General features: G+C 39.0%; 1 protein-coding gene across 3 annotated transcripts in view; it reads left to right on the forward strand.

Moving 5' to 3' along the window:
• Positions 1-24,358, forward strand: part of CTNND2 (catenin delta 2) — a 566,505-nt gene that overhangs the window by 228,147 nt on the left and 314,000 nt on the right. For 2 of the 3 annotated variants that reach the window (XM_086609048.1, XM_086609049.1), the window contains exons 1-2: positions 7,388-7,418; positions 7,875-7,991. Coding sequence is in view for 1 of the 3 variants with exons in the window: in XM_086609047.1 (XP_086465173.1) it covers positions 7,384-7,418; positions 7,875-7,991 (152 nt within the window). In the remaining 2 variants the exon portion in view is untranslated. Of the gene's footprint in view, positions 1-7,383; positions 7,419-7,874; positions 7,992-24,358 lie in introns of those variants that run through there. The other variant, XM_086609047.1, reaches the window with a different exon arrangement.

Raw genomic sequence — 24,358 nt, forward strand, 5'->3', positions numbered from 1 at the left:
CTGGTATTGCAAGCTAAGTAGCAAGTGTTTTGTTTCTAGGTGGCTACGTTCAATCAAAACTTCAGTAAATGTTTTCTGGGGCATTGGTATATGTGGAATGAATTCAGCAATTTACAGGTAAAAAAATATAAAATTATGATAATTGATACTCTCGTTCGCCATTTCAGGAGTGATAGTCAAAAACTACAGGAAAACAAACGGTATTATACTCTCTCCATTAAATAGCAGTCTTTGCTGCCCACTTTGTAAGCACCTAAGCAGCACACTGTGTGGAATGCAAGACTGCTGCTCGCTTTCGGTGCATGCTCTGTACTTAAATAGTGCTCGTAGCAGTGTAGCACACTGAACTTTGAATCTCATTTAAATAAGAAGAAATAGAACAGTTATTATTAAGCACAATCAGTATGGGAAAATTGGACATGAACAGGACTGGAGCAGCTAAAAGGTTGCTTTTAAAGGAAAAGTATATCTGCAGACTTCTGCAAGTATTAAATGCAGTGGAAAGCATTGATCTTGGGACCTTTTTTAAAATTTGGTTGTGAATATTTCCCTGCATCATTGGAAAGAAGTACGAAACTTTCATAGCACAGCCACAAAGTTCTGCTATTGATTTTGTAAAACCTAGGGAACAACAGTAATTTGTCTGGGAAAAAAAAAAACAACAGGCAATTCAATTTCCCTGGAGGAACTTGTAACAAGACCTTTCTAATAAAGGTGGGAATTAACCACCTGAGTGGTGTTCTGGCATCTACAGCTAAGAACTTTGTAATAGTTTTAAAATTCAGAAATTTGCAGTGTACAAAAGAGTGGCCATCAGTAAAATATGTGTGGATCTCTGGGGGGTGTTGCTTATGTATTTTGGTTTAAAGGTTTTTTTTTTACATTTTCCAGGATCATTGTAGAGGATTGGATTAGGTTTATTGGAACATTGAAAGGACTTCTTGATACGGTAGCCAAGTTGATACCACAGCTGACTAATAGAGTGCGATTAAATATTTGAGAGAGGTCACTGTGTCACATCTATAGAGATGACTAACAAAGTCAGAGATTTTGACGTAATTTTAAACCACGCAACAACAAAAAAAAATGCACTTGGGGATCAAGGTTTTCTATGGTAACTTATGGAGAGATTGGTACTTTTCCACAGGATTATTTAATGTAAAATTTATTCTTAGGTCTCCCCCCGCCCCAGATAGTTGATACTAAAGATTGTTTACTATTTTGCAGATAACCTGAAGTGTACTGCTGTTTTAAAATCTGCCTCTGCTTTGCTTTACATGGAATATTAATTTCTCAACATCCTTGCTTGTCGTGAAATGCTTCTGAATCTTTTTTCTTCCACCTTCCACAACCAGAATAGCAATTGAAAAATCAGTGAGACAGTATCAGCCTGTAATTATATACAGCGATGTTTGTGTGGCTCCATTGCAGAAATAATTGAAAGATCATGTGCTGATACAACTCCTTGTAAAAATCCTTTCATAGCTGTTCTGTAGTAGTGTTAGATATCATTTCGTGAATTGTTTTAGAAAACAATAAAAAGAAATATGTTTGTGTAGCAGATAGCTATAGCACTTTCTCCAAAAATGAGTGGCAACTGTAAACTGAATGACTTCCCACAAAGAAGAGGCACACAAACGTTTCTTGGATAATTAAAGGAATACAAAAGTGTGAGTTTGCCCTGGCAGCCTGTACACAGGCTTCACAATAAATCCAGAGTTGTGCCAGAAAGAGTGAATGAAAGGAGACCTGTATCCCTTCCCAGCAAGAACTGAGTTTCTTTGCTATGGTGTTCTTCCGCAGAGCAGTAAGGCACAGGACTTGAATAACCAAATCATATGGCTCAATGCACATGTGCACTGATGTATATTGGTGCACAGGATAAGAAAAATTAATTTCCACAGACTGCATAATAAATAGGATGCTAGGAGAAGAGTATATGGTGCAGTGAACCTCCTTCTTGCACTGAATGGTTCAGAAGCTATCAAGAGACATCCATCTGAAGGGAGTCACGTCTCACATTAGGCCATGTAATGTCTGAAACTAAACTCAAGTGATTCTGCAAGTACCACTGTGGCCAGGTAGTGTGCAGAATGTGTGCGTTGGGCTGGGGGTTTCAGGCAAGTTGCCTTTGCCCCACCACTGTCCCTGCTGACGGCTGTGGGCAAACTCCCAACTTCTAGGAGTTCAGCTGAGTCCAAGATGCCCCTGGTGCTCCCTGGCACCTGCTTAGAAAGTGAATCCCTAGGTGTTCATACAGGCCCGATGGCAACGCTGTCTGATGATGTCTCAGGCAGTTTTTCTTCTGCAAAGTGCTCAACACCTTCCCCACCTCTGGGTTACCACCCGTGAGGGTTCTGGGTACTTTTATAGAAATGCAGCTTGTGAGCATGCTCCAGGAAAGCAGTATTTTGGTGTCACTTTGAGCATTCGCTTGTACGCCACCAAAACCGCTTTTGCCTACCGTGTGTTTTTTGGGAGAGATGTTTGATGGTCATATGTAGCTCACCTTGTTCTGCTGGTGCTGACTGTTGTGGGACAGTATCATTGTCTCCACAAAGCCCATCTTGTCGTGCTGGGTTCCTGTCAAGTCCATCTTGAAGAGCAAACCTACTTCTTTTTTATCTTTACTTAAGATACAGGAAAAGATAATGAAGGCTCCCTAAGGCCTGATTCGTTGCTTGTTTATAGACATACTGGAGGTCAGACTGGAATTTTTTGTCCGTGCCTGAAAAGGGATAAACTTGATGTAAACAGATAGCTGGTAATAGTCAGACATCCTTTGCTGACCATAGAAAATCTGCATTTTCGCAACACTTTGTACTTCTGATCTTTCTGCACTGTGCAGAGGCAGGTAGAGCTCCCCAAGTGCTCTATTCATGAGATGTTCCCCAAAATAAGCTTCCTGCAGTGTGCTGTGCTCATTTGCCTTTCATTCTCCTTGCGTGCAAGGTCACTCATAGAAGGTTTCTTACTACTTCAGTGCTTTGATTATTACATGCGTGCAGAAATGGGAACGTGTGAGTTCAGCTGGAATCAAGATGACCACTCTGTGGATATTACTTTGCTCATTCTTGCCTGGGAGGTAAAACAACTTTTACTGGAATATTTCCTTGCATAGGTGGTTATTAAAGGTTAAGTTCTAGGCACAGTATAGTGCATCCTTAGAGAATATAGGTTCATTAGCTTCCAGATGAATATTTTTTACCATGAGAGTTGTAGAACACTGGAACAGGTTGCCCAGAGAGGTGGTGGATGCTCCATCCCTGGAGACGTTCAAGGCCAGGTTGGATGAGGCCCTGAGCAACCTGATCTATTTGGAGATATCCCTGTTCCTTGCAGGGGGGTTGGACTAGATGACCTTTGAAGGTCCCTTCCAGCCCTAACCATTCTATGATTCTATGATTCTATGATTATATTCTTTTTTTTTGGGGGGGTTAGGTTTTTTTTTGTTTGTTTGTTTAATTTTAGCATTATCTTCTCATTCTTAAGTTATTCTTCTTCCTTGGGATTTTCCTTCAATAAATCCTATCTTCCAAAGACAATACAAATACAGAAGAATTGAAGTTTTCTGTAGTTGAATGGTGACATAGGATTCTTTATATCGCTCTGAGTTAGTAGAACGGTCGTCTTTTTTGTACTAGAACATTTGAAGTAGATACAGGATGCAGTGACTACCAATAATGAGAGAAGAATACAGCAAATATAAATCATAATAATTCTTCTGGTACCTGCCTGAATTCTCAGCTGATTAATATTTTATGCTACTATTTTCTAATACTGTACTAATTCTGGTTAAAATCTCCCTCCTCCCTCCCCAGACTCTAAGCTTGGGGCAGGTTTCCATAGTTCAGAACTTCTCAATAAAGTATTTTATTGCTCAGCTTCCTCAGTCGAAGGTGGTAGAGTTTGCAAACTTGTATAATGAGGCATAGGAATATGCAGAACAGTGGTTGATAATGAATTTAAAACCTTTTCTTTAGATAAACTGTAAAGCAGAAAGCTTTGTTTTGCTGAAAATGCTGAAAAATGTATTAGGGGGAATACTTTTTTTTTTTTATCTTGTCATGTATTTGATGTGAGCATACACTTAATTGTACTGATCTCTTGTGAAAATGGAAACCACCTAAAAGAAATGCACCCAAAAAAGGCACTTTTATTCGCTCAAGCAGACTTGGCACAGTTGTGTGACAGCCTAAAGGCTCCCTGCACAAACACATCAGGTTGCTTCAGTCAGGAATCCTTTTCAGGCCAAAAGCAGGAAAAGCTCCTTTTTAAAAAAAATGAGAGAGGGAGGTAAAAAAAAAGAAAGTGGGGGAAAAAAAAAAAAGCAGGCTATCTAAATTTAAACTATGTCAAATTCTAATAAGATTTTTCTAGGGAAACCCTTCATGTGTTTGCAAGACTGAGGCATCAGTTTGTAACCAAGAAATGGCAACTGTCATGTGCAACTATACTGGACGGTTCAAAAGCATGAATTTAACTAGGGAAAACAGTGCTCTTCTTTTCATACCAGAATGTGTTGATGTCCTTCTAGGAACAAATAACTTAAACTTTTAATATTGAATGATAGAGTCATAGAATCATGTAGGTTGAAAAAGACCCTTAAGATCATCGAGTCCAACCACAAACCTAACGCTGCCAAGTCCACCACTAAGCCATGTCCCTACGTGGCACATCTACACGTCTTTTAAATACCTCCAGGGATGATGACTCAACCACTTCCCTGAGCAGCCTGTTCCATATTCCATATGTTGAATAAGAAGGTAGCCTTAGGATAAAAATTTTGATACTGAATCTGTTACCTTGACTATAAAAGTTACAGTATTTATTAAAAGACCATTACAGTAGTTGTGAGAAGAAGCCTGACTAAAACTGGAAAAGGCAAAATATAGTCGTAATAATATTTATTACAATCCTTTTTAGACCTTCTCATCTAAGATTTCTTAAGGTGAATAAATGAAAATGTTTCTATGGAAGTCAGACTAGTGATATTAGGGATCACTACTAATCAGCAGCTAGCGATTCATTTAGTACTACCTGTACTATGCCAATAATTAACTTCTCCATTTATACAAATTTACTGCTTAAAAAAGGCTAAGCTGGAATTCCTGGAAATGATAATTCACTCTTTATGCACAGTCTTGGTTTTGTTTTCTCACTGGTTTGGATGAGGTGATACAGTCTTTTACATCTGTGTGTTCTTGGCAGCAACATTTAGTAATTCTTTCTGCCAGCAAGCACACCACCTGAGATTCTACATTTTTTTTCTGTCTTTTGGGGTGTTACCTGTCACATAGAAATCCAGATACTGGAATAGGGACTATATAGTAGAAAGTAGTATATTGCTTATTATGGATGATGCAAATTTCAGAAAGGAAGATCGCCCTGAAGTCCCAGTGTGTCAGCTGAAGCTGCAGTTGTTTAGTGATTTTGAAAAATCAGGCAAAAATAATTTCAAATTGAAAAAAGTAGTATCTTAAAATGAGCTACTGTCCCTAGTCACCACCCACTAGGCTTCCATTTGAAAAGATAATTTGAATTAAAGTAATTTCTTCCAGTTTAGCACTTTGCCATTATTATTTGCCAGAGGACTCTGGCTATGTTTATCTTCAATATCATTAACTTCCATGGACTTGAATGCAAGCGTTTTAGCTGAGCCTCTCATCGAAGGGCTGGCTTCTTCATCTATGACATCTCACTACAGTGAGCCAATATAAACCACAGATGGTAGATATTTGGAAATTGATGATGATGTATAGATGGGAATTTGTCAGATTAACACTTTTGATGCCAGCTAGAAATTAAGAGTTATCCTTTTAGAACTATTTATATGTAAGTTAGGCAATTATCCTTTTTTTAACACTATCAAATCTGATAAATAATTAACCCAAGCTCTTTTGCTTGGTAAAGTAAAAAGATATCTCCAAAAAGAAGCATTTAATTTCATTTACATTATTCTTGTTCAGAACATAGATACTAGGAGCTGTATTCACATATTCATAAAAGATCCATCATATGTTGGGAAAACAATTCAAGATTTAAAATCCATTTCCTCATTAAGAAGAGCATTTATTCTTAATATCAGAAAGAAATAAATTTATAGTTTGAAAGTTAAAATAATTTCTGTATTTGATTTTTTTTACCGATAGATGCAACAGATGATTTTGTTCTTCTCTATAAATAGCTTTTAAAAATGTACAGAGAAATGTTTGAGTCATGGCTATAATAATCAATTCACTGTTAGCAAAAGAATTATTATTACTGAGCAACTTCTATCCTTCTTGTGTTCTTGGCATGTGAGAAAGACCTGTACTGAAGCATAAACAGATCATGCCTTGGATGATTAAAGTGTACTCATTGCCTAATTGAATATATCATTCATTTTATTATTCAGTTGAATATATCATCCATTTTACAGAAAAAATCCTACCTAGTCCATCCTCTTGTGTACATACTCATTATTTTAAAATTAAGACCTTCCATTGTTTACGTGGTTATACATAGAAGCACAAACACATCTAGATTTACTCTCTTATGTAGGCCAGATATATAATCATAGAATCATAGAATGGTTTGGATTGGGAAGGACCTCAAAGATCATCTAGGTCCAACCTCCCCGCCACACGCAGGGACACCTTCCACTACACCAGGTTGCTCAAAGCCTCATCCAACCTGGCCTTGAACACCTCCAGGGATGGGGCATCCACAACTTCTCTGGGCAACCTGTTCCAGCGCCTCACCACCCTCAGAGTGAAGAATTTCTTCCTTATAGCTAACCTAAATCTGCCCTCTTTCAGTTTAAATCCAGTGCCCCTTGTCCTATCACTACACGCCCTTGTAAAAAGTCCTTTTTCAGGCTGAACAGACCCAACTCTCTCAGCCTATCTTCATAGCAGAGGTGCTCCAGCCCTTGGATTATCTTCGTGGCCCTCCTCTGGACTCATACCAACAGCTCCATGTCTTTCCTGTGCTGAAGACTCCAGATTGAATTAATTATTCAGTTGAGAATGCAATTTGTAACTTTCTCTATCAAAGTGAATAATCAGACAAATAGAAGGATGCAAAAAAGTTGCAAAACGTTCGTGTTTTTTGTTTGAAATAGTGTGATTTGTATATCAAGACTAAGATGGCAGTTTCTATATGTTTGTTTTAAATTACTTAATTGAGAAGTGAAGATACTTCCCTCCTGCTAAATGAATACAAGTCATTCTTTAAAAAAATGTTACATATTACTTGATATATTTTAAGTATGTTATTTACTCCTAAGTCAGTTCCTTTATTCTTAAATGAATTCCTTCAGAACAGATTTATATCTGAGTATTGATGGCACACTATTGAATCATTTCATTAAAAAATAACACTTTTTTTTTCTCTTTTCAGTTCAACAGAAGAGCAGTTTCACTGGCAAACACAAGGTAATGTACTTATCTACATATATGTATATTACATATATTCTCTTCCAGAATGATCATGTTTCCTAAAGAAGATAGAAAACAACCTTTATTTATGCAATATCTTTTTTCACTGTTACTGTGTGAAAACCCTACTTAAAAACTGGCAAAATTTGGCAAAGTTGTTAGGGTTGACAAAAAGAACACTGAGACTTATGTAGAGCTTTGAGAGGAAGCATTGCTAAACGTGTCTCTAACTTCTTTTAAGATTGGACCTGAACATTCTCATTTTGATTTTATTAATCCAAGGCCACGATTTCAAAAGATAGCATAATTTTCAGTATGGCCAGCCTCCTCTGAATATGTGATCTTGGTGTGTTCGTTCTCCATTCTTTCATGAGCTGTGAATTCTGAGTCACATGCAACTGGTTTTACCTTTTGCCTTTCTTTCACGTTTTCATGTTACTAATTTTATTACAGATGGTCAGAAGGATATAGAAGATGAGCTCACCACTGGTCTGGAGCTGGTGGACTCCTGTATTAGATCACTGCAGGAATCGGGGATACTTGATCCACAGGACTATTCAGCCAGTGAAAGTAAGTTGCTAGAAATGTGTTTTCTAGAACCCAGACATATTTTTAACATTTCATACTTCAAAACTGAATTCATATCATACAGTGTTTTTCTTGATTATTTTGTGATATTGGCAGAAAACAATATAGTTGCAAGCAGGCAAATTGCCTCCTTGCATTTGCAAGTTAATTTTTTGTTTTGTTTGTAATGGAGAGAATCTCACTGCTAGTTTGTGGGGGAAAAAAAAAAACAAATGTGAAGTGTATTTTAAAGGAAAATATTTTGTAGTTGCAGTATTACTGTACTATACTATAAGGTCATGTCACAATACTTCAGCATCACCACTACAAAAGTAACTTTCAAACAACACTTTTTCAGTATGAAAAAGTAGTAAAATGAAATGTAGTGAGGGGCTGTGAGTAATTCTAATATCTCTTTTTAACCACTTGGACAGATAGTTGGTACTCCTTAAGACTAAAATTTTCTAATGGATATGCAGACAGAAATAGGTGAAGTTTTTAAAGGTGATGCAGAGAATGGCAGCCGTAGCAGGAAAGCTGAAGTCTTTTTCTCAAAGGTTGGTTCCCTGGTCATTTAGTAGCCATTCAGTTTGCAAAATTGTGCAGTGAGTGGGTAGATCCTCTGCTAGGAGTAGCCACTGGGGAAGTGAATCAAGGCTAAACAACAGCGAAAGTGAACGAGGGACATGCCACGCAACGTATTTGTAGAGCAGATGTCTCATGACATCTTGTGCTCATGAATCACACACATTGAGACAGAGTTTTCCAACAGGTTAACAGGTCTGTTACCAGATGTAACACTAGATATTGAAAAAACAGATTAACTCCCTGTTTTCCTTTCTTTTTCTTCAGTCTCCTATCTGATACTCTGTCCCCATTTGCCACAGTATTAATCCACTTTCACTTCACTCCTACTGCAGCTCCTGACACTACCTTGGCTTTTCGGTTTTCTCTGATATTCCTCTACATCTCTTTCCCTCTGCTCAGTTGAGCCGTTTTTGTCTTCTTCAATCCCCTGCTGCCCAGTACCTTTTGACTGAGTCCTGTCTTTCAAGGTGGCTGCCCAAATTCATCTTTCTTGAAACCAAAGGGAATGATGTCTCCTTCATCTGGAAAGGCTAATGGAGTACAACAGCCACCTTGTGCAAAGCATCTCTAGCAGTGATGAGTCATCATCTGAAATACGGTCATCAGGTGATGAAAGGAAGGCTTTGCAAATTGAATTCAGAATTGTAATTTGTCAAAGCATTTTTCAAAAAGTATTTTAAAACAAGATTTGCAGTAAAATTCACAGCTGAGAATCCTGGGACAGTAGAAAATTGTTCACTTTTCATGTGCACAAGATTTCTGGGCCAACAATGTCACCAGCACTTTTCTTAAGATGTTGCTTGACCTGAACAAGATGGGGAAAACATGATGAAACAATGTAAGCCCTTATGATTTGCCCTGTTTTGTTTTGGTTTGTTTTTCATTTGGAGGTGAGGAGAAACGGATGAAATGTCTAGCATGATAAGGATTGCCTTCAAAATGTGATTCGATAGGAAAATGAAACTGGATGGGTGGCAATAGAGGAGGTTTGGGCAGGGAGGGGCTAGCTTGGATGGGAAACTGGCAGAAACCAACTGAAGAGGTGGAAACTAAGAAAAATGTTAGGGGAAGATGAAGACAGTAGATGGAGAGAAGTCTGGGTATGTGAAGAAAACTAGTACTAAAGCAGATTTCTGTGGAGTATCACAAAAGATAAGACACAAAGAGGAACGTAGATGGATAGGCAGGGGAATAAGGAACATGGGGAAATGGAAAGTAGTGATGGAGAAGAGGAGCAATAGAGATGGAGAGATGGATTGTGTGTGGGATCAGTAGGGCAGAAACAGATTTGTCGAAGCAAGAGGTCCAGTCAGAAAGCTGAAAGCTGAATTTGCTTGGTTGGGTGGTTTGTTCACAGGATCAGGAGTTAGGTGCAAAGAGGAGGAACAACAGGGTGATGAGGATGACATTTGAGACAGGAAATAGTGATGGAGTTATGGACAGGACAGTAGTTGTCCCTAAGAGACATAGGTTTGGAGAGAGCAGGCAGGTACATGTGCTCACAAGGGAGCAGGCTTCACCACAGAGCTGCAAGCTTAATCTTCTTCATTGTCAGGAAATATTTGTAAAGCCTTTTGTCACAGTGCCCCCTACTTCTGTGCTCCAGGCCCACCTCATAATGAAACTAGATTGCTATTTGCTGTTTATGGTTTTAATTAAGAATCAGATAGATATGCCAAAGTTAACAGTTGCAGCTCTGCTAATCACTCATAAATGCAATTAGGATGTCATATACTGGATTTTCTTTTTGGATTGAGGGTCTTTTTTCAATTTGGAGTCAAATATCACAAACGCATCAGACAGTTAAAACGTTACTGTGTTTGCAAAGTCAAAAGGACCAAAGCCAAGGCTGTCTGTACAGTGTAATTTGAATTTCTTATGACTGCATTATAAAACAATTATTATCATGCCCTGTTCTGTACATTTTGTGTCCATGCCTCATTTACCCGAAAGCTAAGGCTCAGATTGCACGACATTCTAGAGGGGGATTTCCTCTGGAGCACTTCTGACTTCTTTAAGCAGTGGGAAGAACACACACACTAAACGAAGACAAAAATCTCATGTTTGACGGTTCAGCTTTGCACTTAAAATTTAATCATATCCTTCCTTTGTGTCCTAAAGTTCTGATGTTATAGTTGTGAAATTATTTGAAGTATCTTACACTGATAGTTAGTTTTACGTGTTCCTGGTTAGTTCGCAGGTATGCTGGGAACAAACAGCCGTAACTGGACAGTGTGGTAGCACAGTTTCAAATATATGAAATGTGATATAAAAGGGAGTTTAAAACTCACTCTGAAGCATCTCACACACAGCATTTGTACTTCATGGAGACTTTTGTTCTTAATTCCTTCAATCTCCAAAGAGGAAATGAGATCTATATAAATGTCTCACTTTACAGGTCGTTATTTGTGATGTATTTGAAGTAAACTTTGGGTGTCATAGAATAATCCACTAGGGTGCTATTTTTTTTTTTCCTTTTTATTGGACATTTTTCAATGAAGGGCTGAGGTCATGCAGTAAAAAATGAGGCAACTACAAAACACCAAATAGTTTTGCACTGGCTCTAAGACAAGGAAGAAGGGGAAGAGCAGTGATTCAGAAAAAGCAACTTAGTCTGGCATTTCCTAACTTTTGAGCTCTTAACTTTACAATTTTAGTTATGCTTACTTCTGCAGTTTGACTGCATAGCTGTATTTTAAGTAACAAGGCTGACTCTGAGGAGAGCATTTCCAGGCTGCCATGGCAGTTCTAGTCTAGTTGAGGCAGATTTTTTAAATCATCATACAAAAGCCTGCCCAGGGATGTGACCACAGCTCCTTTTTCTGAACTGTGTGCGCCTAGTCTAACGAGTTAATCTGTCAGTAGCTCTGCCTTTGTGGAGGATTAGTGTGTCTGTAGTCAGAATCTTTACAATTCAGTTTCACGCACTCTGATTTTCTCAGAATTAGTTTTAAAATGTTGTCAGATAGCAGGCAGCTGTCGTAACACTCTAAATCCCAAACATCATTTCACATGTGCTATTCCTTTAGTAGCAAATAAAAGCTGTGAAAAAAGGCTAATGGGACAAGTCACATGAAAGGGGCTTGCACAGGAGGTGTTCGGTATTGCTAATAGAGATGGTTGCTAATTATCTTTACTGAGTGTGAATCAACAAATTAAAAAAAAATATATAAAGCTTTTATTAATTTGACGATCGCAAGCAGAGCGATCACTGTTTTTGAAGTAATTTTTATCAAACAAAGGCAGATTCACAACTGCTGCCTGCCCTCATACAAGTTTTCTGTGGTTGTGCTGACCCTGGGACAAGGTTATATGCATCTGAGGGGAGCTCCTGCACTGTTGCCCATCTCTTCTTTCTGTCTCAGCTCATTATAAATTGACTTTCCAAAACCATGTGTTTCCAGTTACAAGCGAACAAACAAAAAGTAAGGGAACTCTTAGAATTACACAGAAGCTGCAGCTGAGTTAAGACCTGAATGTGCATCCCCGTGGTCCAGTCCCCTCTACTGCAGTGATTTCTCTTTATCTTTACATAGCTGTAGGTCTGTCACCACTGCATCACTCCAGCTTACATCAAACATAATCTGCTGTAGTTTGTGTGGAGTCAGAGGGGAGTTCAGCCTGTCCTAAGTGTTTGTGGGGATGTCACCAGCAGAAAGACGGTGATCCACAGGTACCCTCAGTGAGGGTGGGCAGGTACAGGCAGCTGCTAGGGCAGTAGTGATTAGCTATGGTGTGTCCCAGAGACCAGCCTGGTCCCTCAGTGTCACTGTGAGGGCACTGGATCCGTCCTCCTCCCTGCTGCACATCACTGTAACACCCAGAATGGGAGCCTGGAGCTGACTGCAGAGCTGTCTGCTCCTCTCTGAAACGATTTCTTCTCTCCACCATTATCTCTTTCTAATGGGAACTCAAAAATATTGCTTTTGCACAAACGAAGATAAATAACTGTCACTTTAAATAGGATCAGGGGTAAGACCAGACATGTGAGAGCCAAGATAATTGCATATAAGACACTGGAGATGAGTCATGGAAGAGGGATAGGAATGCACAGTGAACGTAGGACCTGAAATCACTGGGAAAGGAAACATGCAGGGGAGTGAAATTTAGTTCAGGACAGAGATAATACTAGCGATGTTTTAGACAGACATAAGACAGAAGAGTACTGAATGATGACTGTAGCTCAGGAAAGGTATTTTCATGGTGAAATGTGAAATTGGTTCATTTAATTGGGAAAGATATGCAACAAAACATTTTGTGAGGGCTGAGTGTGCACTGTGGAGATGAAAAATTAATATTTAAGATGAGAATGCTTGGAAAGATGGGGGATGGAAGAAACGAAAGATACTTTTTCCTCCCCTTTCCATCACTGCAGCACTGTCTCAAAATCACTTAACTACTTCCGAATCATTCCTTTTACTACCTGGTCAATACACCTCCTTTTTTTTTCTTTTTTTCTGTTTTTCTTTTGTCTTCCCTGTCCCTCCCTTTACATGTAAGAAAAATTGAAAAGGAAGAAAGGTTCAGAGAAGGAAGGAGAGTAAACACAGATACACAATTCTCTGGGTGAAGAAGAGTGACTGCTGAGGACGTTTGTCATTAAGGCTTGATAAGGTCATGCTCTGGCCTGCAGATAAGTGGGAAAGGTTCTGATGAACTGCCTGAAACTCCCAGATGTCCATCCTCTGTGACAGAGGGAAACTGGAGGCCTCCAAGTGATCATTAAGGACCAAACTACCTTTTTCTGCCAGTGTTTGTAAATTTGTATTTTACACATGGCTAGTGTGAGTAAGAGTGAGATAAATGTGGAACAAGAGGAAAAATTTGGTCCTGTATTTCTTTCCCTCCTACTAGTTCCTCTTTACCCCGATCCCTATGGGTCATTAGCACATCACACGAGAGGACTGCCATGATAGCAGCATCAGAACCATTTCTGAAATAATTAACTGAAGCTCAGTGAATCCTTACGGACAACATTGAGTCCTTACAGGCTACAGCGGTGAAGACAGGCAATGGTTACTCCCTCTGTCATGGCATTAGCAAAATGAGGGTTAGACAAACTGCTGAGATTACTGAGCAAATCCATTGGCACTTTCTTCCTAACTTAAACCACAGGCTCAAATGTCTCCTAATCCAGAAGTCTCTAATTTTAATTTAAGGTATCTGTACTTAAATCTTTCATGCTATTTCCTTTGCTTCAGTCTCCACAAAATGAGCATAAGACTGGTCTTAAAAGGATTATGGGGCAGATTTACAGAGCTTTTGGTGTTTAAGTTTCTGACTGAAATTGAATCGTTTCACTATTTTTCACTTGCTTAATCACTTCACGTGGCAACCCTCCCTCTTTGCTCTCTAAATAATTACTACAGACTGCGGCCACGGAGTTCTTGTTGACATGGATCAGAAGCGTCTTGGATCAGTCTTGCAATTGTCTGATAGTTTTAAAATGCTGTATTTTAAGTTTCAATTTAAAATTAAGTGGTTCGTATTGAGATTGAAGTTTTCCCTACATGACATTGACAGTACTCCAGACAATTCTTTTTCCCCACTTTTTCTGAATATATTTTTATTTACATCTGTGACCCTATTGTCCTAGTGCTCAGAATTAATTACAGAACTCGGCACGCTGATAAGGGAATAAATATTATGTAGATTAAATAGCACTGTCTTCATGGCTAATGCCAGTCCTTCTGGGGAAGAAAAAAAGCTGAGCTCACCATTGAGAACTCAGTGCCACAATATAACTCTTCTAGTCACTCAAAACTACTTGCCCAAAATGCAGCATGAATGGGTAGTAGTACCATTTAGACGTCATTTTTTTGCTCTGAAGAATGACTTAAATTACGTTAACAGATTACTTTTATCATAAGAAATTTTATGTATCTGTTGCATTAGACAGCTGTGGTTTGCACTTAAGTAACCTGCCTAATTATGAGGCCAAACAGATGGGCTAAGCTCTTGTTTTATTTTCTTAATTCAGTTTTGTTTCTGCAATTTTTTACAATAAGAGAGATCCTCCTTACACAGTGTGGAAGCAGATGTCCTAGTTTGAAAGAGCACTCTTTGTTCAACCTTTATGATTTTCATCCTTTATCAGCCGCTTTATTCATAGATACTGAAAATGGTTTGAAACAGAAAGGCACTATTTACACAATGAATGTGTAAGAGGATGTGTGTTTATGTGTTTTCCATCCCATAGCTCTTGCTTTGTGAAATTGCCACCTGTCAGATGGCTGACATGCTGAATGAGATGAAATTTGGCATCAGTGGACTTCACAATTTGTTGATAGATGAAGTTGTTTCCATTTCATTATTCGCTCTGAGAGCCAGGGCGATCCAGCTGAGTCATTCTTTGTGCACACAAAGGAGGTGTTCTCCTGGGATCTCCTGGTAAACATAAACACTAATAAAATCATGTGCTCTTTGAGTATGTTTCAGAAGTGAAAATCACCTAGGAAGCATGCATGCCCCTCTCATTTTAGGATTGGAGTCTTTGGAGTAAGAGTGGCAGGAGTGCGTAACACAGGTCACACCACCTTTCCTTCTCCTGCATGAATGCAAACCCACCAGTTGCCTGATTCAACAGTTCCTACCTCCAGATAAATCAGAGTATGAGGTCTGAGGAAGTTTTGATTTATTGATGAAACTTCTGTCAGTACTGTAGTATTTTCAGTGTAAATATTTATGGTTGGGCATTTTGGCAGCCTCTCCCAGTTCCATCCATCTCTTCTAATACAAGCCTTTTCAATATCTTGTCTTCAAAAGTTGGGGGTTTCAAAGTCATCTTGCCCAATTTGTAATGGGGTACGTCTTCTGAAAAGTGGACAAACAGGAACACCTTTCGTTAGAGGGTGATCTCACAGTTATTTGTGGTATGTTCTCACAGAGAAAGTTGTATAGAAATTGTCTCAACTGTGGGTCAAGTTCAGTCTTTCGAAGCAGTTGTTAAATATTTAGATTTCTGAGAAATGGCAATAAGGTGTTTTTTCTGTTATCCACCTCCCCTTTCTGGCCCTAGTCACTCTAAGTGTGAGCATGAAATAATCATCATGTCACTTAACATTGTAGTAGCTCCTGGCTGGTAGCAAAACCGATCCCTACAACACCAAGACCTGCTTCCAGGGCAGTCCTCAACAGGAGATTACTGTCTTTACAAAAGAGCTGACCATGTAAAGTTTCTGTAGATTCATCACTAAAATCCTGCTAAGACATTAAGATTTGATCATATGAAGCAGGCTCTAGTGCTGGCCCAAGGGTCAGCTCTTACATTTCAGCATCAGTATTTACAGCCAGTACTGCCTCAGGAATTGATCCAGCAGCGCTGACCAGCCTGAGCTTGGACTTTATTGTTTTCATCCTCCGTCAGAGGCAGAGTTCAAAGGTACTGAGAAGAGCACCAGATGAAAAGGTGTAGCTCAAATACTGTCATTCAGTACTCCCATCACTTCTCGTTTATCACGGGTATCAGGATGGTAAGGACCTGGTAAAATGGGCACATCTTTGTTGCTGACATACCGGATCCTATTACATTTGTGCCTGTCTTCTCACTTTAAGAATGTGAGTGACGTTTTCCTTTTTGGTCTCTTCCCTGATGTAGGCAAGAGGAGACCACTGCAAAGAGTCAGACTTAGGAGCTGAGCCACGGTATGGATTCTCACCACTGGGGTTCCTGGCAGGCTTTGGTAGCTGCTTCACCAGCCATGGTCCACCATGGGTTTCTGACAGTGGGATGTTGGGGACTCTGACGTGAGTCCAGCTGATCTCTTTCTGCTTTGGTTTGCCACCTGTCTTCAAGTTCACGTGTAGTAGTTTTCAAGCAGGAGGACTGGTGAAGGCTGACGGAACCACCACAGTTCAGGGAAGCAGCTTCTGCTTTCCCTGGTTCCTCAGGGGTGGCACAGGGGTTGTTGTGGGCACCCTCCTTTGCAGGGCTTCAATCGCCTCAATTCTTCTGCGGTGCTTCTGTAGATGAGTAGGGTGTCTGGGGGTGGTTTATAGGCTTCTCAGGGAGGAAGCACTAGAAGCCACTGTTAAAAATGTGACGGTCCAGTATGTGCCCTTCCTATTGGACCTAAACTGCTACAGGCTGTCTCTTGCAATTTCCTCTCTGCTGGAAGGAATCTCCAGCCAAAGACACTCATGCCATTGTAGTATCTCTCTCTAGCCCTCTCCTTTCCTGTGCTCTGTCACCTTTTCTTGCTGTCCCATCTTTCCCTAAACCACCCGTTACTGTTCTACCATATCCTTATACCTGTTGTTTCCCTTTTTGTTTCAATTCCATCTTTTCTTTTTCCAATTCCTTTATCTTTTCTGTTCTCACACATCATGAAATAAAGCCTGTCTTGTCCTCAAAACAGATGATGATTCATCCTCAGAGGAAAAAAAAAAAAAAAAAACCAAAACAAAACCCCAAACACATTTTCTGTGTAAAAGTGGCCTTGCTATTCCTCACTTTTTACATGCTTACGTAATTTGAAGCAAGTTGATATTGCTCATTAGTGTGACATGTTGGGAGTCTAGAGGTAACACTGTGACAACATTGCAACTAAATAATTTGTAATTTCGCTCCATTTCTGTACAGAAGCCTATAGGTTGAATTTTTGTTTCAGCGTGTTGTCATCTGCAGCATGTTTCTTGGGGGTCCCTTGTCTTTGGTTATGTCTACATGATGAAATGTGCTTTGATATATAAATTTCATACTGGTATTATGATAATACTTTATGTCTCTGATCTTGCTTGTCCTGAGATGAGTCCAGCTTTGGTACCTGGTGTCATCTTATGCTGCACAACTGACTTAAAATCCTTGCCTAAAGGAAGCAACCCCTCACAACCTGGCTTTTATACTGCAGTACAAAATGCGAACATTAACACAGGAGCAGTTACAGCAGGTTAAACGTATATGGAAAGAGGAAATGGAAAGGTGAGAGAGTGGAGACCAGGAAAGCAGGAACAAGTAGTAGCAACATCAAAGGTGGAAAGGAGGTAACGAACAGCTTGTAATGCTGTGGCAAATACACATCCTACACAGGTGTCCTGGCTTCAGCTGGGATAGAGTTAGTTTTCTTTTTAGTAGCTAGAATAGTGCTGTGTTTTGGTTTTAGTATGGGATTTGGCATGAGAAGAACGTTGATAGCACATTGATGTTTATAGTTGGTGCTGAGACGTCAAGGACTTTTCAGCTTCTCATGTTTTGCCAGTGCGCAGTAGTACAACAGGATAGGGGGGAGCACAACCAGGACAGAGGGTCCACAAGTCCCCTTACGATTTGAACTTAGACTTAGGATTGAGGGCTAAACTGGCCAATGAAGTATTCCATATCATGCAATGTCATGTCCAGTATATAGACGAGCATTGGCTGGGAAGTTCTCTCTCTTGGGATATCTCTTCGGGGCTCTCACTTTTTCAGGATAGCAATTTCAGGACTTCTCTGTTTCAGAGTCGCTAGCCGGGACGGGACAGGCTTTGGTCGGTGTGTGGTGAGCAATTATACTGTGCATCACTTTTTTGTATATATTCTTATCAATGTTATATATAATCATATTATCATTTTTTATTACTTTCTTAATTGTTACTTTCAATTTTATTTTATTTCAGTTATTAAATTGTTCTTATCTCAACCCACGAGTCTCCTTCCCTTTTCCCCTTTAATTCTCTTCACTATCCCCTGGGAGTAGGGGAGGGTGAGTGATCGGCTGCGTGGTTAAACCATGAAAACAGGCAACCAGGTGTTCCCTCATCCACAGCAGGAAGCAGTTACTGAAACTCATTAGAAAATGACAGTGACTTACGATAGCATCTGTAGGAGCAGAACAAAGAAAGACTTTTGGCATCCGAACCTGCGACGCAAAAGAACATCAGTAAATATTGTGCCTGTAGTAGGAGCCAGGAAACAAATGCACCCACATCCTCACGACAGACTGATAAACCACTCACCCTACTCCTGCTGGAGTGGCATGCCAGCGCCCGCGCGCTTGGCACAGTCAGAAGTGCCGAGAGCCGCATCGTTCTGGGATCCACTGGTGCCAGCTCATGAGCATAAGCAGTTGTGTAGATGCAGCCTTGAAAAAGAGGTAGTTGGCTGGTTAGCCTGTGTAAAATGATGTATACGGAACAGAAAATTTTGGCAGGTATGGGCTTTGGTTTGTTGGGGTTTTTTTGCTACATGCAGTTTACATAGCTCTCAATGAAGCAGGATTTTTGTGACTTCTGTGATAACACAGAGTAGGGAGTTGCCTCTGTTTTTTCCCATTCTGGCCTTATAAATGGAGAATTGCATTTTCTGAGTACCACATGAGAGTAGTGCACATTCGTGGACACAGATAGAGAAAGCAGAGGCAAAAGAGCGTACTTTCTGTTTTATGGGAGAGGAGTTCTTGGCAGATGAAAAAGATTTTCATAAAATTTTGACCTTTTTGACTTACTTCTTGATTGATTTCTGAGGCAGTATTAAAACACATTCTGAACTGGTTCGCCTCAGAGACCAAATAGCCATTTTCATGTGTGGACAGAAAAGATTCAAAATTTAAGCCTGTCAGAGGTCAGGAAAAAAGGGAGTTCTACTTTGCACAAGAAGAAGAAACGTGTTTTGTGCTAGTAGTTAATTTCATAGAACAACATAATACCATAATAGATCCACTGATGCCTTTTGTATTGGATCTATATATCTGTGAGTAGTTCTGTGTGCTTCATAGTTGGAAGCAGCTAGGTTTTTCTTTCAGTTGCCATTTTTCAACAGTCTAATTTAGGTCTATCAGAAGAGATTTGTCGAATCTTTTGGTTTCTGATAATGCATTCAGCTTCCATGTGAGTCATGTTTGTGTGATGTCTATAACTATCTGATTTTATTTCCTAGAAGTAAAAAGGGAACTTATTAGTTTAATACTATCAATAGCAGCTTTAGGCTGCACTAGGCACAGAGGGTGACTGGGAACACTTGACATTCACAATTGGTCTTTAAAGGTATAAAATACTTCCAAAAAATTAGAATTTAATGATGTAAAATATGTTCTTAATTTACTTGGCTTTTTTTTTTTTCTGTAAACAAAGCACACATTCCATTTCAAATGTAGTTATTCTTTGCAAAATGGGAGACTGATAATGAAAACACAAATCAAAAAATAAGAATGCTAAAATTCATTGTTTCCGAAATGGAAATATGGCACTTCCTTGCTGTCTGTGTCACTGCATGCAGTGCCTCCTCCTGCATGCAAATTTCTTCTTGTGCTCACGTTCAGAAATAAATCTAATCCCATCCAGAAGCCAAGTTCAGTTACTGTTCTCCTGTTGTTCCACAATCTGATCTTTTAATAGATAGCAAATTTCTGTTACAGTGAAGTATTGTGTGACTTCTGCCACTCCTAGTATTGTGCAGAGTTTCGCAGAAGTAACATTGTCACCATCAGCAAATCATGCCATTTGTGCAAAGGAGTGATTTATATTCTTCATGTATTTCACATTGTGTCTGCCTTAGGCCACTGACAAAGTTTTGTTGGGCGAGGCTTCTCATGGAGGTGTAATCCATGCCAGCAGAAATTTTACTGACAGAAGAGCTCCAGATCATCCTTAGATATCCCTAGATGGAAGGCTAGAAGATAATATTTTTCCTCTCCCTAGTGCAGAAATGTAATTTGGTTATTATCCTTGCTGCCCATCTTGTTCCTGTGTTGCTTCTATCCCTTGTTCCTGTAAAACACATCATCCTTATGGCCAATGATAAATTACCTGTTTCAGAGAATATCTGATTTTGATATGTGCAGAGTTTAGCCAGTCATTTCATAAAATAGGATTAATCTTCTACAAAAGAAGTTGTTTAATCTTGAGGTCATTTAAAAATTTGCGGTAGTAGGTTATCCTTGTTTTTAATCTAAATTTAGGATAGCTTTTTCTACTAAAAACAAAAGACGAGCAACTTATGTATTCTGAACTTAAATATGTGTAAACCTGTTCTTGCTCAGTGGATGTCTTTAGGCCATGTTCTCTGGTATCTTCAGTAATTTCTCTCATTAGTAATGGACCTCCAGATTTCTTCCTACTCTCAAACATTACCAAGTATTGCTTATGAAGGAAGATCTGGCTGTACTACATTTCATGCAAACATCTGGAGTAATGCTGTGCGGTATGGTATAAAAAGCAAAACAAAAACTATCTGAGTAAGTAACACTGAAGTTACTCTGTTATGCAAGGATTGCTTAGGCTTTGATATGTTACCTTGTTCCCTGAGTCTGCTAGTATTTCATATTTTCAACATGTTTCCTAACTTACAGAAGACTTATGTAAACTCACTGGAAATTCTATTATCTTTATATGTCGTCTACAAATTTTTGCCATTAAAGTTATCTATCCCTAAAGAAATTCTTCCCCATTAAATACTTCCTCACTAAGCTCAGCTATTGAATAATTACTTATTTCTCTCTGATTTTCTTCCTATCCCTCACAGGTGCACAACTGGCAAATTCGAACCACTGGGCAATGTTTTGCAAGTGCCAAAGTTTTGAAACATGATTCTACCAAACACTAAGAGGAGATCACATTTGTCACTCCGTAGCCCTAGCTTAATCGTTACACCTGAATTCCTCGTATCTGGAGGCAGTGCATTAGCATTATGCAGTAGTTGGAAACCTGCTTGTGTCAGGCGTCCTCTCTGAATTAGCCATTGGTGCTATCCCCTCTGCCCTGGCTCTGGGATTTCAATATGATCATCAAAAAAAAAAAAAAAAAAAATCTTTTAGCATTCAGAAAAGAACCATTTACTCTCAGGGTGGGATTCAGGCCTTATGTTTTTCTGCTACTTCTTGTGGACATTTGTGGTGCTTTACTATCCTTTGGAGTAGTGATTTGTTATTTCAAATCCTAGCCAACACCTGTTTTCGTCTTACAATAACAGCAGAATTTTGATCTCATGTAAGAAGCATAAGATAATCAGCATGTAATGAAACTTATTTTCTATTCCCAATTCACTTACTCTTGAAATAGTGTTCTTCATCTTTCAATCTATAGTAATTAGGTCAGAAAGAGTGTTAGAAGGGATATCCTTGTATCATTTCCTTACATAATGGTATCAGCCTAGTTTTTGCATCATTTCTCTAGATATGTATCATTTATAGAATTCTTGGATGAAAATGAACTTATTCTACATTTCTGAATGTATTCCACCAAATCCTATTTTCCAGTACCTAAGAATAGGTTCTACAGCAACACTAAAGCCCTTTTCTGTATTTGCAGGTAGAACATAGACCATAGAACATAGACCAGAGAACATAGAACATAGCTCTTGATGCTGGTAGAGCATGGTAGTGCATATAAATTACTTTTTTTTCTTTTTTTGTTAAACTAAGTTTGTTTTCAGAATATCGTTTAAGAATGTTTTGCCTCTCATCTAAAGAGATGTGTTTGTTTCATAACAAGGGAGCTCCTTGTGATTTAGCATATAAAGTATAATCATTTATTTCTTTATTTTAAGCATGTGTTTGCTTCCCCTTCCTTTTATTCCAACTTTTGTCGTTACTAGGGTATGGAATAACTTTGTTATACTGCAGCCTTGGCATTTTTACTTGTAATATAAAGATGCTGGTATCTTTAATATTTAATATCTCCTAGAAGGTAGATATTGAAATATTTTCCTAGTACTATTCTAGTACTAGTCCTAAACTTGGAGGGAGAATGGAGGCAATGCCTATTACTATTACTATTGTTATAGTATAGCTACCTGTTATCTTCTGTTTGAGATCTGACTAACAGTTGGCTTGTAAGTCCTCCTTTTCCTGCACAATCTGTTTGACCAGTTGTAGCTGACAGGATTTATTTCCATCTTCAGATCTTAAGGTTTGCCTTGGTTTAATCTCTCCTTTTCCTGCCTGCAATTAAGAAAATGTCTTATATTTTTGATAGCCATAAAGGTCTCATCTATTTCTCGGGGGTTTCCCCCACAGTTACCCCCTGCCTGCACTGCTTCTGCCTGCACTTTTTGCAGCTTCCTCAGAGACTAGAAAATGGGGAAGAGAGGAGAGACAGGCATCTGTGCTGAAGTGGCAAGGTGGCAGCTCCTTGCCACCCCGAGGCACTTGCAGGGCTTCCCTTCCTCTCACTCAATTCCTCTGCCTTTCAAAACCATCCTAAATTATCTCAGTAACAGAGAGTTTCTTCAAAGAATGTTTCAGATGACCTCAAAAATGGGCCTTACTGCAATGGAAGGGTTTAAAACAGACAGATGTTCCTTTCCCTTCCAATTAGGAGGGAAAGTTTACTCCTGGTGCCAACCAGATATGTAGCTTAATTCTGGGAGCAGGACTTGGAAAACATGATATACTAGTGAGATGAGAAAGAATTTAGTATCACTAGGAACAGGTCTGTCCACCTTGCCTTTAGCTGTTGTCCCCTCTTCCCTACTGCCAAATGCTGTGGAAGGACACTGGCAGGTCGCCATGAAGAGCTATCCCTGGTTTTACTGTTCTTTCACTCTAGTTCCAGGATTCCTCCAGCATCCCAAATACAGGTGAACATTCAGAAATTGAGTGACCACTTCAAATATACCTGACCTGATATTTTATTTTATTACATCTTTTTTTAATCATCCATTCATTTGCAAAACTGGGCAACAAATACAACCCAGCTTTAGGAGTGGTTACCAACTTCTTACCGTGAGTACACACAGTTAAATGAACAACAAAGGAAGTAGGTTGTATGGTAGGAATCAATTATTTCACGCTCGAACTAAATGACCTGAGAGGTAGAAGAAACAGTAAGCAATGACTTTTTGGTATTTGAAATCCTTAATTAGGCATATACCAACAGACAGGAGATAGTTCCTCTCACTGGGATGTGAGGCACCTCAACCTGTAACTCTGTAATGAATGTTTAAAGGACATTAAAGGAGTTTTGCTAATGCTTTCTTTCCACTGTTACCCAGATGAGCAAAACAGGTTGAAGAATGTGCGAAGTGATTAATTGCACTAATTAAAACCACTTTATTTACACTTACTCTATAATTTATCATTACTACTTCTGTCAGTTGATCGAAGGTGAGTGAAGTGTTGTTTATAATTGGTGTGGCGGCTAATTAAATGTTCGTTCGAGTGCATTTTGGTCTATTTCGTTGTCAGTTAGAACCGGCATCGCAATAGATGACTGACCAAATGGAAATGGGTAACACAGTAGTAGCGCTCCACTTTACTACTTACTTGGAGAAGGAACTGTGCCCCAGTAAGCCAACTGACTTTAAATCTTAAGGACAGAAAAAAATCCTTCCCCTTTCACTTGCATGATATTTTCGTTGGGAACTTCACGTGAAAAACTAAGTAATAGGCATGCAATTATCTCATGGGGGGCTGACTAAGTGTATGTTCCTGTAGTTTGTAATGTAATTATTTTAGCCAATTCAGAAGTAATTATTGTATAGATTCAGAATACTGAATTAATCATGCCTTTATCTTGTAATAATATAGTACCATATGTAACTTGTCATTATATGGTAATTATTTGATAATTGAACAACGAGCAGATAATGTATTATTGAATATATGTTCCATGATAACTTCTGCTCTGTAATGTAATATTGTCGTCCCATTTCATAATTCAACCTTGGTTTTATTTCTTTTGAAGATTGACAGTAGTGTTGCTATAGTATTATCTTCAATTGTTACACACTGTGAACTTACAATTTGTGATACCTTCCTTGAGATGCTGCAGTCTAAGGATTAGGAAACTGGAGTAACTTTTCAGATGGTTTGACTGGCAAACACTAGGGATAGGCTGGCTGTTGATATCCACACAGGGAACAATTTCTT

The sequence above is a fragment of the Tauraco erythrolophus genome, chromosome 3 (genome assembly GCF_009769465.1).
Source record: "Tauraco erythrolophus isolate bTauEry1 chromosome 3, bTauEry1.pri, whole genome shotgun sequence".
NCBI classification, from domain to species: domain Eukaryota; kingdom Metazoa; phylum Chordata; class Aves; order Musophagiformes; family Musophagidae; genus Tauraco; species Tauraco erythrolophus.